This window comes from Canis lupus, chromosome 21, assembly GCF_048164855.1.
Source record: "Canis lupus baileyi chromosome 21, mCanLup2.hap1, whole genome shotgun sequence".
In the NCBI taxonomy this organism is placed as follows: domain Eukaryota; kingdom Metazoa; phylum Chordata; class Mammalia; order Carnivora; family Canidae; genus Canis; species Canis lupus.
In genome coordinates, this window is record NC_132858.1 from 38,298,753 (window position 1) to 38,316,681 (window position 17,929).

Here is a 17,929-nt window from a genome sequence, read left to right on the forward strand (position 1 = left end):
CGGGAATCTGAATGGCATGAATGTATAATCTATGAGAGAAATGTGCAGTATAAACTAAGTAAATGGATCAAGAAACCTAGCCTAGTGAGAAGTGTTTGGTCCCCCGTGTTGCCTTTTACAGTCTGCTGACTCCTTTTGTCTCTGTGTTCCGCCAGTGTCTTCTCTCCAGCTTTAACATCCGAAACATAAATAGCAGGTTTTAAATTGTGTGTGACCACAGAGGATCTGAAATCTGTTTATTCTTTATGAACTCGGGCTGAGAATTATGCACCCAACTGGCAAGGGAAAGAGGAGACATAATGCCTTTTCCCCAGCCTCTACAACTCTCTGTAAAAGCAATTTTCATTGATAAAATAGTTAGGACAGCAGGGCTCGCACTGAGAAATCCTTTTTTGTCAAAATGAACCCCGTCCCCCCACACACCTCTTTATTTTAAATAATCAGCTATGACAGGGCTACTGGGTGAACAGCTGAAATGTCTTTAAAGGATTGTGTAGTCAGAATGCCTTTGCTGTGATAGAGTAAGAACAAAGTAGTGTGTTTAGCTATATAACGTAGGGTGTAAATTCAGGATATTAATGCTCAGCAAACAAAAAAAAATTGAAGAGATTTGAACACAGTTCTTAATGGCTTTTCTGCTTCCATATCCAAGCATGTATTGAATACCCACTTTACTCTCAGCTCTGTGGAGAGATACCAAAGATGAGTAATACGCCTTGCTCTTACAAATTTAACTGAGCAAATAAGAAAAAGTGTAAACAGGTGTAGATATCAAGATGCACTAGAAGTTCTTTCTAACTTGGAGGATAGAATGCATTGCAGATTAAAATATTGTCACATCCTTGGCTTGTTTAAAATTTTGGTTACCTTTAGGGAGCTTCAGGATGATGCTTCCTCCTATTTCTGTCCCTCCGTTAATCATTTGCTCCCGTTCTTTTGTAGTTTCAGGACAAAGGCAATGTTGGCATCTATTCCCTCTTCCCTTCATGGCGCCTGATACTGTGATGCCCTCAGTTTCTGAGCAGGGATTGCACATGACCTTCTTTTCAACCCTAAAAGAATTCTGATTTCTTTATCCAGCCCCTGCAATGCTGTCTCTGTTCATTGCCTTGCCGCTGCTTACCTGGAACAATCCAAGCAAACCAATCCACCTTAACCTCCCATACCTTTCTTTTCCAGTCCTCCCCTGGGAGCTCTTTATCCCCTCTGCTTCCACAGCCACGTCAACAACCAACAGCCTGACTCCCACCCCAGCCCACCTCCGCCCATCAGTGCCCCCACTGATCCCACTGCTGCCTCTGCTCTAATGGTGTCCCCCCTTTATGTTTTTGTCAGCTCTCTAATGTTTCTGAGGTCACAGCAATGTTTTCAGGGTCACAGGTCTTAGGAAGCCAAAAGAGGGCAAGCTCATTTTCTTTCCCATCCTTTGCTTTTGTATCATGCTATTTCGTAACACTAAATGGAGTGTGAAAGAAACAGGGAAATCATGTCAGGGTAAGCAAAGCTCTACGCTGAAGATTAAGGAAACCAAACAAATGCAGTGCTACTTTCTCAGGTCTCTGGATAGGTGATCAGCTCACTCTGCTTGTGAACATGCAAGTGTCTAGAAAGAACAACGCAGCCCGTTGCCCTCTCTACATTCCTTGTTTCCAATTATGAAAAAAGTTTCATTCTCTCACGTTTTTGGAATGCCAGAAAATATTTTTTAAATAAATTGAGGGAAAGCTCAGTGTATTTCTCATCATCTTCAAATAGTTTTCTTTTTTTGTTTTAATGATCATGAAATGTTTGCATCCATACAAAGGAACTATATTCAAAATTTGGATGCGAACCACACCTTATTCCTTTGACTCGCATGCATAACATTTAGGTTTCACTCTGTTTATCCTTGTATCCCTGAAAACTTTTTCCTGGGAGAAATATCTGTGGGGACCAGGGAAAGTATGGGAGGGAATCCCAACCAGAAGCTGTCTAAACCAAGCCTTTTGACATTCTCCATGGCCTATAGCAACCTCATGGTATCTCCCCTTACAACTGGGTCTATGGCTAAAGAGATATTTTGCATTCACATTCCAAACTGGGTTGCAGTAACCAAAAAAGAAAGGATGTACCTCCACCCACCAGCTCCTGGTGTACAGAGCTACAGAATGTTTGTTATATCAAGGCTGTCAAGAAGTATTTTGATTCAAGTCACCAGTCCCCTGCAAATGATGGAAATTTATCAAATGATGTAAATGCTGCTGTGCCTCATTTGGCTCATAATTAGATTATGCTGACATTTTAATGTGCATGCACAGGACATCTTAATAAAGATGTATTCCTGAAAAAAAAATGTAGTGATTTTAAACAAACAAAGACAACCATAGGCTACTAGAGCCACATGAAATGGAACATGACGGGTGCATGCTTATGAGAGAAATGCCTCCTGTCTTCATGAGATCTTACGATGAGATGGAACCAAAGAAGAGAGAATGAAGACTCTTCCAGCAGGCAGGGCAACGCTTCCAGTTTCACAGCCGCAGGCAGAATGCCTAGAGGTAGTACCTCCAGACTCCAAATCACTCAACAAGAATGTTCGAAACATTCAACACCTGTCTTCTAGAACTCTGTTAGGCACTCCACGAGAAAAAAAAAATCATGAGAAATAAATGCCACTTGCAAGAACTTCTACTGAAGCTGAGGACACAAAAGCCTAGGAAGACGATTCTTGAATGAGACTGCATAGCACAACCCAGCAGATAACATCACATTTCAACCTGCGAAATTGTGCAGTAAATATAGACAACAGCTCAAGGGTAATTAGACAATTAGGCCAACAGTTTCTCATTCCAAGGGCAAAATTGATGTTTAATCAGGAGAACGTCTTGTTGTTAAATACCTTCTGATTCTCAAAAATCTCCTTAGGCCTTATTGGAAAATGCTGTGCAGAATTTTTTTTTTCCTAACTTATTTCCACATAAGCTTAAAACTTGTATATATAGAAAAGAAAAATATCCCACCCCCAAAAAAAAAATCCCAAAAGAGGTTTTGACCAATGAGCTTTTTGGGTTTTCATGTCAGTTATTTATGCATTGACCTTCTGGCATGACCAGCAGCTCCCAGGAAAAAGCAAAAATCTCCCCATCCCCATCTCTATTCAAGACTTTCCAATAAAGGTCACTTTTCTCATTGTGCAATAATAGCCTCTGTTGATTATTAACTTCTTGCTGTCCCCATTACTTGCATTTTGTTTAAGTTGAAAGCAAGGAAAATACATACCTTTGCACAGTGGGATAAGCCATGCTATTTTTTACTTCTCCCTTCCCTGTCCTTTTCTCAGAACTCTCATGAAAGGAGGACTAATTTTCTTTGCAATCACAAGAGGAAGAGCTTGCATTTTTCCATTTTGTATGCTAATCTTGAAAAATAAACTATTGTTTACCATTCCTAACCTTGAAAGAGAAACTACTTCTAAAGGCCCTCAGTGCCCACACCCACATCTTCTCCTGCCTATCTTTTCCGACATGTGATGGTGTCACATATTTTTGATATGAGAAGAAACAGTTTCATAACAATCTACATCCCCATGAGACTGCATGGGGGAACTGCACATGCCTGTTTGCCTGGGACAGTTCTGCTCTGTGTCATCCTAGCAGAATTATTAATAGCTTCCCTTTCACTCTCCAGTTTGTCCTCATTTGAATGACGAATTATATGGTTTCCCTTTACTATATAATCTATTAGAGAAATAACATATTACTGTCCAATAAAAGCATATATCTAAATGTATAGATCATGAATAAAAAATTTTGTACCTACTCGGATAAATAATTTCCTTCAAGTTCACTTATTTGGCTGACTGAATTTTTGCCCATACATATTTTATTCCTAATTTGAGGTAAAGACATATATGGTGGCTTGTCTATTAGCCAGACTCCCAGCAAACTCCATCTGTACTCAGGAAAGGGTACATATGTACAAATCTAGAGCATGACAAGCTAAGTGCAGAAAATAGGCGGCAAGACTTCACTCATTTAAGTATTATGCTGTGGAGTTCTCATTCTTCTCACAGATAATAAATCAGATTCAACATTGCAATAATCACGGGCCCAAAAAGGGAGGTAATTTTGTTTGTCTTCCTATCCCTAGGAAAGATTATACTTACATAATTGCAGAACAGTGACTGTCATGACAGGTCCTCTGGATGCCGAGCAAGGCAATAAAAGTACTTCCCAAAGAAACTGGAATCTCTTTGGGATATTACAAAATAAAGTTCTGATCATGCTAAAGAACTTGGTGATCTAGGAATGAGGGCTCCATCCTGTTGCTTCACTTTGCTTTAAGTCAGAATGGGAGAAGATATTTGCAAATTACCTATCAGATAAAGGACTAGTATCCAAGATCTATAAATAACTTCTTAAACTCAACAGCAAAGAAACAAACAATCCAATCATGAAATGGGCAAAAGACATGAACAGAAATCTCACAGAGGAAGACAGACATGGCCAACAAGCACATCTGAAAATGCTCCACCTCACTGGCCATCAGGGGAATACAAATCAAAACCACAATGAGATCCCACCTCATACCAGTGAGGAAAGGTTAGTGGAAAGGTTTGTCTCATGAGGCCATTTCTTGAGCACACTCCCCACTGCGGCCTCAGAAGCCAGAGCGACAAGCAGATGAAAACAAGAGGAGACAGAGAAGAAAAATCCCTGTTCTCTGAAACCCTTCCCTCAGGATCCTATCCCTTGGTGTGAACCCAAGTTGAATTATGACTGAAGTTGTCCAAACTTTTTTCTATTCGCATTGAACCTTGCTTATTATAAATAAACAATTTATGAGGTACAACATGTCTGTGCTCCTTTGCAGTAAGACATCACTCAAATGTAGGGTCATAAAAGTGTCAGGGATCCATATGGTGTAATGTGCCTTATGGTGGAATCTCTTTAGAACACAAATTCCTCTGGAATGTCTTCCAAAAGCTCATATGATCAATTTTTCTTTCCAGAAATTAGGAAGAATTAACCCATAATAAGCAATGAGTATGACAACAGAAATAGCAATCAGAAGTAACCATAGGCCAGTTAGAGCATAATGGAAGATCTTTCGGACTATACTTGACAGGCTTTTAGTACTATAGTTGACAGGAAATTATACTTCATAACCAATCAAAAAAAGATATCTGCATTTTCCACATCTATGGCTTTTATCCTGTGGTTCTGTTGTTCATTGCTCATAGTGAAATTCTTTCATTGTTAGGTATTATAATTCACATAGAACATGGCTAATCACAAAAAGGTGGTTGTATTTCTAAAGAAACTGGTTTTCTACAGCTTTTTCTGTGTTACCAGTGAGCAAGAGCTGTAGCTGGCACTGTTTCTCATCCTAACACTAGAGCTACTTGGAAAGATGGGATAGTATAAAAATGTGATCCACCCAGCACAGCACTTGAGACTCTAAATGGAAACTGGTGATGGAGCCACATCACACAAGGGAGATACACAGTATCTAGAGCTTGGGAGCCTGTGGCAAGTGCTTCTGCTTAAGCCTTTCAGGTTCCAGTCTCCCTTGCCAAAGTGATTAAACATCTGATAGGGTCAAGCTGGAAATGTCAATAGGTTTAAGAAAGGTTCTGATGCATCATGGATGCCATAGCTGTAGGCAGCTATTAAATGATCACAAAAGGCCACCTTGCCTTCCTAAAGAACACCGCACATCTGAATGCTTCTAGACCAAGCCCTGGCCTCATTTGCTTGGACATTGTTGTTGTCCAATGGCTTTAATGTTCTAATATTCGTAACAAATGTTCTCCAGTGCACTATCTTATTTCAGTGGAATATTAAAATAAGATGATACGTAAATGTTAAGACACTTTTAGCAATGACTTTAACATTAGAATCATAAAAGGCTAGAAAAAAATTTAATAACGTTATCATTTAAAATGTCCTCGATGATACTATGAAGGTTAATTTCCTGTACCTTTTTCTCATGGGAAAACCATTATTGCTGGCCTTAGTATCATTTATATTATGGTTTGATCTGTGAAAAAGAAAAAAAAAAACCTTTCAGCTGGAGTTCTAGTGTACCTGCAAATAATTATGCAGCTATAATTATTTGCAGCTATAATATATTGATAAAGGAGATTGGTAATTTCAGTTAAGCTGTGTTTGCCATTTTTAATATGTGCATTTTTAATTTGGAAATCTAATTTCAAAAATAGAATTTTGGGGGTAGCTTTGTAAACAATTATGGTAATATTTGTATTTCTAACAGGTCCTTTTTAATAAAGAAAGTTACCATGACATGAGCTAAGTAATAAAGATAGTGAAATAATAGTAAGGTTGGGAGCATATTTTTCCACATATTTTAGAAATTAGGTCCAATCTTATAGCTTATAAATTTATTTCATTCAATAGTTCAAAACATAATGTTGCTGGAATCAGACAGAGGTTGGTGGGGCGGTGGGGAGACAGGGGAGGATGTGAGAAGTAAACTCTAAAATCAGTTCTTGACTGAAAGTTATTTAGTATGTCAAAGCATTTTGTTGGTAGCACAAGTTGACAATGCAACCCAAAGTACTTTCATGAATAAATATGAGACCATCAGGGCTGCAATAAACTGAATGTAATTGCTGGATGGCACGTAGGTCCTAGTAAGATTATGATAATATAAAATGTCAGTTTTACAACTAATGGGAAGTATTTAGAAGGTAACAGCCTTCTATCCCTGATGCAGCTCTATCTTTCTGATGAAAGAATATTTCTCAGTTTATAATCCTAAGCAGTCACACTATACATGGTAGATTTTAAAGAAATAACAGTTTAAATAAAATAACAGATTTTAAAGAAATAACAGTTCTGGAAAACTAATTTGTTTTACTGCAAAAACACAAATTACCTGGCAGGGATGATCATTCTGCCCTCAGTGAGTGAGGGTGCAGGGTGCTGTGCAGGGTGTGGTCAGGAACACCTGTGAAACCCAGAAGGTTGGTGACACTGCCTCATCATCAACCTCAAAAAGCTTCTATTTCATTTTCATTGTTGAAGAGTAGAGAACTCTTTATATGAAACAAAGCTCAATAAGAAAGCAAACAGAATCTGACCTGATTTTAATTTTTATTAATGTAAAAATAAAATACACATTTTTATAGTGCTTCATATATATTACAGTATGTAAATAGTATTTTATGCTCATGTCCACAAATTTTTATGTTATATGTAGCAAAGATTAATTATATCAAAATTCTCATGAAGGATCTATATTGCTAACATAAACCAATTTAACCCAACTACTTATGTATCACTTCAACTAGCCAAGTAGTGATAAGTATCAAGATATTTGGACTAATGGACACAAGTCAAGACACTCATTGATTGAATTTTCTACTTCTCATCTCAATATTTGATGACACAATATCTTAAACTGATTTTAAAAGGCCTTTAATTATTTTGTGTATAGCTCGGGGTCTGGATTGACTTTATTTCTCAATAAGAATTTTTACAATGAGAATCAAAACCAATGTTTGAAAAGGAGGATCTTTTATTTTTCTCAGTCTGATCTAAAAAATTTCAGAACTTTCTATTTTGCATCCATATAAAAGAAATACATTCACAGACATATTCATATACATGAGACGGGGTATGTCTTGTCCACTAACTTCCATGGATTTTAGAGAAACAAAATCATTAAATTGGAGCACCAAAGGTTGGGGGTGAGTTCTAATAGCAACAAAAAAATAGTAAAGATGAATTTTAAAATGCCATAAATGAATTTCAATTTTAATTCCCCATTTTCCCATCCAGAACAAGTGCCACCAAGGACCAGTTTTCGAATGGATTCCTCTGGCAAGTATTCTTCAGTACCCACAGTCCTGTGAATGAAACGTCTTCCATTCTGTGTAACAAATCATTCTTCTGAGTAGTATCAGTTTATTAGTATATAGTCACTGTGCTAATTTTATTCACCCACATGCATACATATGTAAGGTAGAGAGCAAGTCCCATCAAGATGGGTCTAAGTGGCTGCCAAGGAAACAGACAAAAGACAAAGGACAAGAGTCATATTCACTAATTACTTTCATAAAATGCTTTAGTGAAAGACTAGACTGAAAACGAAAAAAGTGAAAAGTGAAAGCCATCAGACTGACTAAATCCTTATTGCCTGATACAGCAGCTTCTGGCCACATGTAAACTAGTAGGCACTTGAAATGTGCCTACTCTGAACTTGGATATGCTTAAGATACATGTAAAATCCATACTGGATTTACAAGATTTGATACAAAAAAGAAATAGAAATGTATAATATCTCACTAATTTTTTATATTGATGAATGCTTAAATAATATTTTGGATATACCAGCTTAAAATACATTATTAAAGTTGATTGTACCTATTTCTTTTTGCTTTTTAAAATGGGCTACTGGAAAATTTTAAATTACTTACGTAGCTTGCATTTTATTTATATTGGACCATGCTGGACTAGATAAATAGAAATTGGCTAGAATATCTCAAGAGATTTCCAATTTAGATGTTTCCAAAGAACTTACCGGAAATTTTGCTAACGTGGGATGAAATTATTTTCACATCAACTAAATACCTATGTCAATTTAATTGTTTTCAACCATGCTACTTAAAAAATGCAACACTTCAATGGTCTTTTAAGTTAGATAGAATATCATAGTTCACAAGCTTTCAGTAATAATCAGTTAACTTAAGTAAAAGGAAAAACATTGTTTTGACCTAACAGCTCTGAAAATACTTACCAATTTTAGTTTAGACTAAAGTGTTTAACGTTATTACAGAAGTGAAGGAGGAAAAGGAAGATTCAGGTTTTTTTTTTTACTTTTAGAAAGTGCTTTGAATAGCTGCTTAGACCACTGGACGGAAAGCCAGAACACTGAAACAATTGCAGAAAAGAGTGTTTCATAATAATAGTAGTATTTCAGGTCTGTGGGCTCATGGCACACATCTCTAGAGTGTTTCCATGATGACAGCTCATTATCCATCTCAGCATGTTCTAACACCCCTTGGAGAATATATGTGCTTGAGATCATTTCATTCTATAAGTTTCCATGTCATTTTTTTGGATATGTAGAAAATATGGAAGATATTGCTTAGCATTTTGTCCTCAAATAATGTATAAAGTATTTGTTCAGCTTGGTCTGAAAATTTTTAAACTATGATTATTCTTATGTATTGACTGTAAAATCCTTGTAATTTTAAAAGAATATCTTAAGCCCAGAAGGAAAATGAGACCTAGTAATTACAGTTGCAAAATGAAAGTAGGATTTAATTTGAGATTCTAAATCTCTGTTTATTGGCCACAGCAAGCACATTTCTTGGAAATCTCAGCTTCTGAGTGTACTTTATTTAAAAACAAAAGAAGAGAAGAAGAGCTGTCTAATAGCATAGATTACTTTGATATATATGCACAATACTTTTGAATTTCAAAAGATATGCATTAGTTAAAAGAAAAAAGTTATAATAATGGTTTGCATATATCATAGCACTATGTAATCCAGATTTTCAGGAAAAGCACCAATCCAAATATGGTATTTAATGTCCACACAAGATAACAAAGTACTCTGGAAAATTGTGAGTACATCCAAAGTAAATGGATCTCCCATACTACTTCTCACATTTACAAAATGCCCTTTATCAAATTATGTGTCTTGATTTTTGATTCAGATATACTTATCATAATTATAAGGTATTTATTAATGTCAGCTACCTATGACACTTAGGTACAGAGGCAAAATTGTTAGTAGGAAGACCTAAAGAATGTAATTATGAAAAGTAGTGATAACTCCCCAGTAGAATAGTGCTGTAGTTTATCTGGTATACTAGATTGGTGAGTGTCTTAGAGCAATGAAATTCAAGAAATACTTATTTAGCAACTACTATAGGCTGTGCATAATGAAATATTATAGATGATAAAGATAATTATACCATCATTAAGGAAGAATAATACTGAGAAACAATGCATCCGTAGCCTTCTGAATGGACAAATTACCCAAAGCCAATAGAACCAGGGTGTGGAATATCACAGAAACCAAGAGTAGGAATCACTTCCAGGAGAACTTTCCTTATTTAGAAACAAATGAAATCAGGAGTCACAAAGGGTACATCAAAAGTGCCAAATGAGGCTGAGAAATCACTCAGAATGTGGAAAAAGAAAATGACCATTTGATGTGGTCATTAGGATGTCATCAGGATCATAAAGGGAGCACTTTCAGAAATGCCCATGCAGCAGAAGCCAGACTGGCCAGAGTAAGTGACAGATGAGAGATTGAGGATGAGGAAGCAGGAAGCAAAGGCCCACTAGAGACTACTCATCCAAGGCAGAAAGGGGAGCACAAGGGGGTACTTGGTATGGGGAAATCTAAGTTTATTTGAAGGCTGAGGGAGAAAACCACAGAGTGGGAGTTGGTTCTACTAGAACTGAAATGTGTCTGGCTACAATCGTATTACCAAAGGTATGAGGGGAAAAAGTAAAGAGAAAGAGTTCTTTTAAAGCAAAAAATGTATTAGCTACCTATATGGTAATATGAGAGTCAAGGGATAGGAACTTTCTCATTCCTATATAACTCATTCTGTATCTGGAGTGCATTGAAAGTTCAGAAGCCAGGGACATATTTAATAACTACTTTTGATTTCTGATTCCTTCCTCAGTCTCTTTCCTAGATCTCTTCACAAGGAAAAGCCAAATAACTAATGCTCTTTCCAGCAGGAAAAATTGAATGAATTCATTCTCTGTGCCAAACTGATAATAAGCCCATGGTACTTACATTTTAATTAAAACATGAAAGGGGATTCAAGTACCAAAATTTAATTGACATGTTTGCGGCATACCCTGTGCCAAATTAATCCATAAAAATGCCATTCTTTGCATTTTTGAAGCTTGAATCCATTCATAAAATTAATCAGTTGTGTTCAGTTACCCTTCCTTTTCTTGAAAACTGTGCACAAAGTCATGTCTTTCCAAATCTATACCAAGGATATATACAGCATGTGAAGCTTCTAGAGCCTTAGTGCAAAATAAGAAGCAGCTTTTGAAATTCTGCTTTTCTCTTTTATGAGGGTGGTTGACCTTATACCTGGACGTGGCCACCATTTGCTGCTTTTAGTATTACTAGTTTTTTCAGTATTAGTGGGAGCCCAGGATAAATCAGGACTTACAAATTCCGCTCTGGTAGTTTGCCACAGTGGTCATGGCAGGTCCCATCCGAGACAGAGGTCTTCGGATGATTTATTTCATAATGCCTGAGGATCCCGGGACCCAGCTTCTAAGGAAGAAGCGCCAATGGTCAGGAATGGCCATTGAACACACAAATCCAAAACGCCCTGCCTTTCCTGGGTCCAAGCAATGCCTGGACGCCAATGAGCGTATCCCTGATGGTTCTCCAAAAAGAGCTGAGGCAAAGAAGGGAAACAAAGAGCATGGAAAGAAAATAAACAAGAAAGCAGAATATGAAACAAAAAAAAATGTTGATGGGGGCACAGTTGAGTGACATTCAAAGTGACTTGGGCCCCACTAGGTGTTTACCACACTCCTTCATCAAACAACCATCCAGGTGCATGGTTAGCAAACCATCAGGAGAGAGGGGATTGTTATGTTCTCTCACAGTGGGGTGAAGACTTGGCCCTTGGATTCCTTTGCTTTATGTTCGTGCATTAACGGGAAGAGACAAAGCAGGATACCGTCATTTTAAATGTGTCATCAGGCCAAGGCTCCTGGGTGGCTCTGTCAGCTGTCTGACTTCAGCTCAGGTCATGATCTCGGGGTCCTAAGATCGAGCCCCAAGGTCAGGCTTCCAGCTCAGCGGGGAATCTCCCTGTCCCTCTGCCCTTCCCACCTCCCCCTGCTCCTGCTCTCTCAAACATGTAAATAAACTATTTTTAAAAATAAAAATAAATGTCTTATCAAGCCAAAAGAACAACTAAAGGAAGATATCAAAAACATTTTAATCTTATAAGAGAGCTAACAACGCGGTGGGGGGGGGGGCGGGAAGAGTAATGTCTCTCAGCTTTGTGCATATAATTTTAGTTATTTTTTAAAACCAGACTCAAAAGGATGGGGGAGGGCAGAGGAAGAAACCACAGAAAAATTATCTTTCTAAAAGCTCTTATTTTCCCATAAAAAAAAGGACTACTGCCTTAAGGCACAATCTATCATTTAAACTTTTTTTTCCAGTTAACTATGTCTCTAAAGTTTCCATGCCCTGAAGCCTCTGAGTCTGTGTTCAAAATTAACAAAGAAATTTGTAAAAATGTCTGCTGGCGTCCTTCTCTAAGAAGTCTCTCTTTGCCTCTCTCTATTTGTTCATGTACCATGACGCTAGCCATCTCTGCCTGGAAGATTGGAGGGTGAAGATGTCATGGTTGGCACACATCACTCTACATTTGAAATCTAAGTGGTCAGGGCACATTCAGGAGATCATAATGTCACCAAATTGCATACAACAGATAGGGGGAGGAGGATGAATGCTGCACTCACATCTGTTCTTCAAAGTTAAATAAAATAACAGGCTCAAATCTATATTCTTTCTACTAAAAACAAGAGTCTTGAGTCATTCATTAAGGAAATGCTTTCCAATTCCTCTGGGAATTACAGCATTCTCTGACACAAGACAACCCCTTTGTATGTCGGCACATCTCAAAAAATCTGTTACTGGGATTGTCATAATTTCAGCATTTTCTTGAGGGAAAGTTTTATTTAGCAAATAAGATGGATTGCATAGTAAATACCCTTTAGAGTTCCCAGTGTAATATGGATTGATGCTAAGGCCATTTGGAAGAACAGTTTCCCACTTACTTTACCAGTGATGCAAAAATGAGAGTATTTATAGGAGTAGATGGAAAGTTCTGGTTATACTTCTACTAGTGTTATCATTTTAAATCTCAAAAATATATTATTCTTTCTTTTATTTTTTATGGTCTCTATGTATTTTATGTACGGCCTAGAGTCCTCTAAGCTTAAAGTAACCTAGAGAAGAGACTGCTGTGAGCAGTAGAATCATAAACAACTTCTAGAGATTTGTAAGTGGTTGGACATTATCTGTCATCTTCTCATCTCCCCTTGCCTTTCTGCCTCCCCTGGGAGGAATACCTATTCTTGCTATGATTTTGTAGGGCTATTCCATCTGCCAGGAGTCCCAAAGCCCCAAAGGAGCACACACTCCCAATGTGTGATTTCATACATGATGTTCATACATGATGTAGACCCCAGGAATGAATTGAGTTCAAAAGCCAATTGTGACTTGTTGATTATAGAACAAAGTTTTCATCTTTCTTTTACAATCCAACTAATTCTTCTAAGTTCTCATCTTTCAAATATGGATGCTAATGCAATTTATAAGGGATGACTAATGGATATGGAAATCCAATTGATTAGTCTTCTCTGAGTTTTATACTAGTTGTTGAATGGAAAGGTCTTTGGTTATATGTACATCCACTCATGAAAGGGCATGAATGGTTATGGATTCCTGCACAACATATACATAGATGCAAATGTACCTGTGTGATTGACTCCGTTTTGTTTTGTTTTTGAGATCATTAACACATAATCGGCTTACACCTACATTTCAGAAATGAATGAATTGCCTTTTGTTTATTACTGGGAATCCACAGCCCATATTGGAGGGCACCATGGTAAACCCAGTATCATTGTACCTTGCTTACTGGATCACTTTGGCAGCCCCACTTACTGTAGAGCCCAGGAAAGATTTGCCTGGCCATCATTCACTGAGTGTCTCTCTCATCTGTGACCACTACTACATATCCAAAGGCTCGGACACATCTTCCTGTCCCATGCGGATCTGAATGATTTCCAGATCATTCTCTGAAATCCCTTTCCAATTTCCAAAACCATCCTGTGTGAGCAATTTAACTCAATACTTGCTTCTATAAATTCTAACACCTCCTTTAAACCATGAAGGCCTAGGATCACCAAATACTTCTTAAGCAAAGGATGACATTTAAAAGTATTTCCCCAAGTTGCTAACATATATTGGCATCCTAGCAATGACCATGAAAGTATGTGTAACTCAGTCATGATGGAGACTTTACCCCTGTGAGAAGGATTCAAAGGTCCAGGGGTATTGGGTAACCATACATCACATTCTCCTTTAAAAAATCAAAGGAGTTCTTATACCTTCCAATGATTCATTCTAGATTTGAAAAAAATTGACATCCAGGAATTTCCCAACTTATTTTTGGGTATATTCTATTCTTTCAGCTTACTGCACAAAAATATCTCTTTTCCAGTTTATTTCAAATAACCTAGTAAAATCAGTAAAATCATTAGTGGCTTCCACATTTTAAAGTGTTTGGGGAGATAGGAGTTCACTTACACTTGCCAAATTTCTACCCCTAAGCTGTGGAAAACCTAAAGGAGTTTGTCTGAAAATAAAAACTTCACTCAAACTCCCAATACAGAAAAGTTTCAATCCTATTTTTTCTAATTTTTACAATTCAAAACAAGACAACTTAATTAGGCATAAATTTGTATCTCCCACCCCACCCCCGCTGACACACACTAAATGAGGTGCACAAAGACATATTCATTACGAAGGGATATTTGTAAATTTGTAGGCAGTCCTCTACCAGCTAGTTCCAGGACGTCATCTGTTCTCTCAGACTTCTGAAACATTCATTCTAGTCAGAGTAAACATCCTCAAAGTGACAGCCAATCTTCTTGAAAGCAATCTGAATGCTTTCAGGAAAATAAAGAATTACAGAGGCATCTTTTTTTTTTTTTCCATTCAGGAAATTTGTATGTTCTTTCAGCCTATGCTGATACCCTAGGAATGCCCCTGTTTTATCACTGTTAAACCAGGGACCATTTAATTTTGGAATTTTTTGTTACCACATCTTTTTATCCTCTATGCTGTCCACCAACTCTAACAGCACTCTCATTACTTACATCCACAAAATTAATTTATCATTGGTGTGTTCAGATTCTCAGGGAGCGGGGAAGAGACAGGATTCATTACTCAATGGGATCTCCTTTATGCCAGGTCCAGATTATAAGGAGCTGGATGTTCACCTTCGCAGGATGGAGTCTGGATTTGGCTTCAGAATCCTCGGGGGAGATGAGCCTGGGCAGCCTGTAAGTTGAAACCTCTTTATTTCCACAGTGTGGGCTATATTGTTCACTGTGAATTTAAAAGAAAATCTTTGAGGGCTCAAAAAAAAAAAGTTTGAGGTTTGTGTTCTTGCTGGTTAAGTTCTCAAAACATGTCAGTGTCTCCATGACTGACATAAATATATATCATCATAAATTAATGTACATATACATAGGAGGGGACATTACTTTCTCAGAACGGATTGAATTCCTTTTAGATATTTCTATTACTTAATTGTGTTGGATTCCTGGTCATTCTGGACAGCAACACAAGGTATACACACACTATGACAGAAGATAAAGGCATAAATTCCAGCAGAATTACGGATGTTTGCAATCAAAACTACAAGGGAGATCGGGCTCCCGGTGCATGGAGCCTGCTTCTCCCTCTGCCTATGTCTCTGCCTCTCTCTGTGACTATCATAAATAAATAAATAAATAAATAAATAAATAAATAAATAAATAAATAAATAAATAAATAACTTGGGATCCCTGGGTGGCGCAGCGGTTTGGCGCCTGCCTTTGGCCCAGGGCGCAATCCTGGAGACCCAGGATCGAATCCCACATCGGGCTCCCGGCATGGAGCCTGCTTCTCCCTCTGCCTATGTCTCTGCCTCTCTCTCTCTGTGACTATCATAAAAAAAAAAAAAAAAAAAAAAAACCTACAAGGGAGAGAAAACACAGGGATAAACAGAAGTAAGATCAAACTCAATGCTGCAAAATCTCAATCAGATTCAAATTAAGGGATTACCACGAGAAGATGTTCACAAAGTGAACTTCAGTTGGCACAATATTGGGAATTTGGGATGGACTGTGGAGAAATCAAACCTGTACATGCACACACACTCCATTAGATACCAAAGTCAAGGCATAAAATAATATACAGAAAACTCAGCAAAGCTAGATTTATGAACATGTATCAAAATATCAGCCATGAAATACTCATTGTAAAAGATGTGTCTTAAATGGTACCCAATATGACTAAGTCAGGTCCATGGAAGGTTTGAGTAAATGACACCCCATCCCAGCTCGTGCAAGAGATTTAAGCTATAAGCCTCAGTTTCCTCATCTGTAAGATGAAGAGCACAAGAGTGCTCTCACAGAGAGAGAGCTTTAAGAATTAAAGATAGCAGATGCAAACCTCTTGGTATTGTGCCTGGATCATAGCAGTGTCGAGTGGATGTTTATCATCATCGTCTCTCTTGTTGATCAGTTCCAGAAAATAAAACTGGAACCACAAATGGGCAGAAATATTCAGGAGAAAAAAAATAATATAACAAATAAAAGAAATCTGTAAAAATGAAAACTGTCCCAAAGTGAAGTAGACTGCCTCGGTAGACAGTGAGTGCTTTCCCAGGAGAAGCATCCAAGCAGAGCTGACAAGAACCAGACAGGAATCCCAGAGGTGTTTCCTCTGCCCTTTGAGCAGAGTTGGACCAGATGATTGATGAGATCCCTTACAATGAAAAATGCTAAGAAGCTGAGCTTAGACTCCAAGGGTAAGGAACTCCAGGGGGAAAAAAAACTTATTTCCTAATGTTGGGAGGAATACATTTGGCATCAGTCAACCACCATGTTGCTAATCCCCAGCTGCCAGAGGAGATGTGAATGTGCATTTACCATGGAGGGTCGTCTGGATTTCCCTCCTGGGGCTTTGGGAGGAAAGAGAGTGCTAAGGTAAAATATAGGGTTCGGATAACTTTAGACTTCTATTTCTCCAGAGACTAAATTATGTCACAGGCAGAAGGAACAAATCGCAGTTATATTTCGCTCCCTTTCACAGACTTGTTCCCCTCTACCTGCCACCTGATTCTGAGTTTACCAGGGATCCTCCATCGCTTGGTCAGGAGGCAGCCTCACTCCTCTCTGTAACTCATCTTGCTCTGTATAGGGAGAACCAAAAATAGGATCCAGTTCCTACACATATGTAAGCATTTAACCTCCTGGTTCCACAGGGTATTTGTCTGACTTAGTTTCCTTCAGGATTATTTTCTAACCTGTTCATAGATCTCCCTTTTTAGTTTGATGGGTAAGATTTAAAATTCCTCCTAGGCAGGGACTTCGTCTTTCCCGTTTTATTCTGGATTAGTTCCCCAGAAATGAGTCATGTGCCATTAGCCAAACTGGACGTTAGGGTCTCAGCCCCCAGACTGCCAAGTCGGCCCCATATTCCTGACAACAGCTGCAATGATTCTGCAAAACTGTGAAGTCGGAGGGAAGAGTCTCCCTCACTTCAGACACTAGCTACAAATTTGGGGGTCCCTTGTCCCCCTTCAGATTTGATAATTCACTAAAACAACTCATAGGGCTCAGGAAAGTGCTGTACTTACGATGACAGTTTTATACTGAAGGGATGCATGTTAGGACCAACTGAAAAAAAATGACAAAGTGTGGAAAGGCTCCACGTGCAAAGCTTCCATTATCCTCAGGGACAAATTATCCCTCCCTCCCAGCATCGATAACAACTAGAAATGCTCACCCAAGTATTGGTGTCCAGAGTTTTTATTGGGGTCTTATTATGTGACTATGAGTGATTGAGTCATTGAAGTGGTTGAGCTCCATCTCCAGCCCCTCTCCTTCCTGGAGGTCAGGCTGAAGTCACAAGGTTCAAACACCCAACCCCCTAATTATGTGGCTGGTCATTCTTGTCTGGTCAGTACCCACCCGTGTCCCCAAGACGTGGTGTGGCTCCTCTACCCTGAGTCATCTACTTCAGCATTAACTGTCAGGTACCCACCAGGAGTCTCCTCACTAGCACAAACTCTTAGGTGCAATGCAAGGGGCTCCCAGTGAACAACAAAGATACCCCAGTTCCAGTGGTCTAA

At 38.3% G+C, this 17,929-nt stretch overlaps 1 protein-coding gene across 12 annotated transcripts in view; it reads left to right on the forward strand.

Annotated features, from left to right (window-relative positions):
• The window catches only part of MAGI2 (membrane associated guanylate kinase, WW and PDZ domain containing 2), a 1,329,894-nt gene that overhangs the window by 1,152,011 nt on the left and 159,954 nt on the right, over positions 1-17,929 (forward strand). For 11 of the 12 annotated variants that reach the window (XM_072791399.1, XM_072791396.1, XM_072791402.1 and 8 more), the window contains 2 exons: positions 7,785-7,826; positions 14,998-15,089. In XM_072791399.1, coding sequence (XP_072647500.1) covers positions 7,785-7,826; positions 14,998-15,089 — 134 coding nt within the window. The remainder of the gene's footprint in view (positions 1-7,784; positions 7,827-14,997; positions 15,090-17,929) is intronic. The other variant, XM_072791393.1, reaches the window with a different exon arrangement.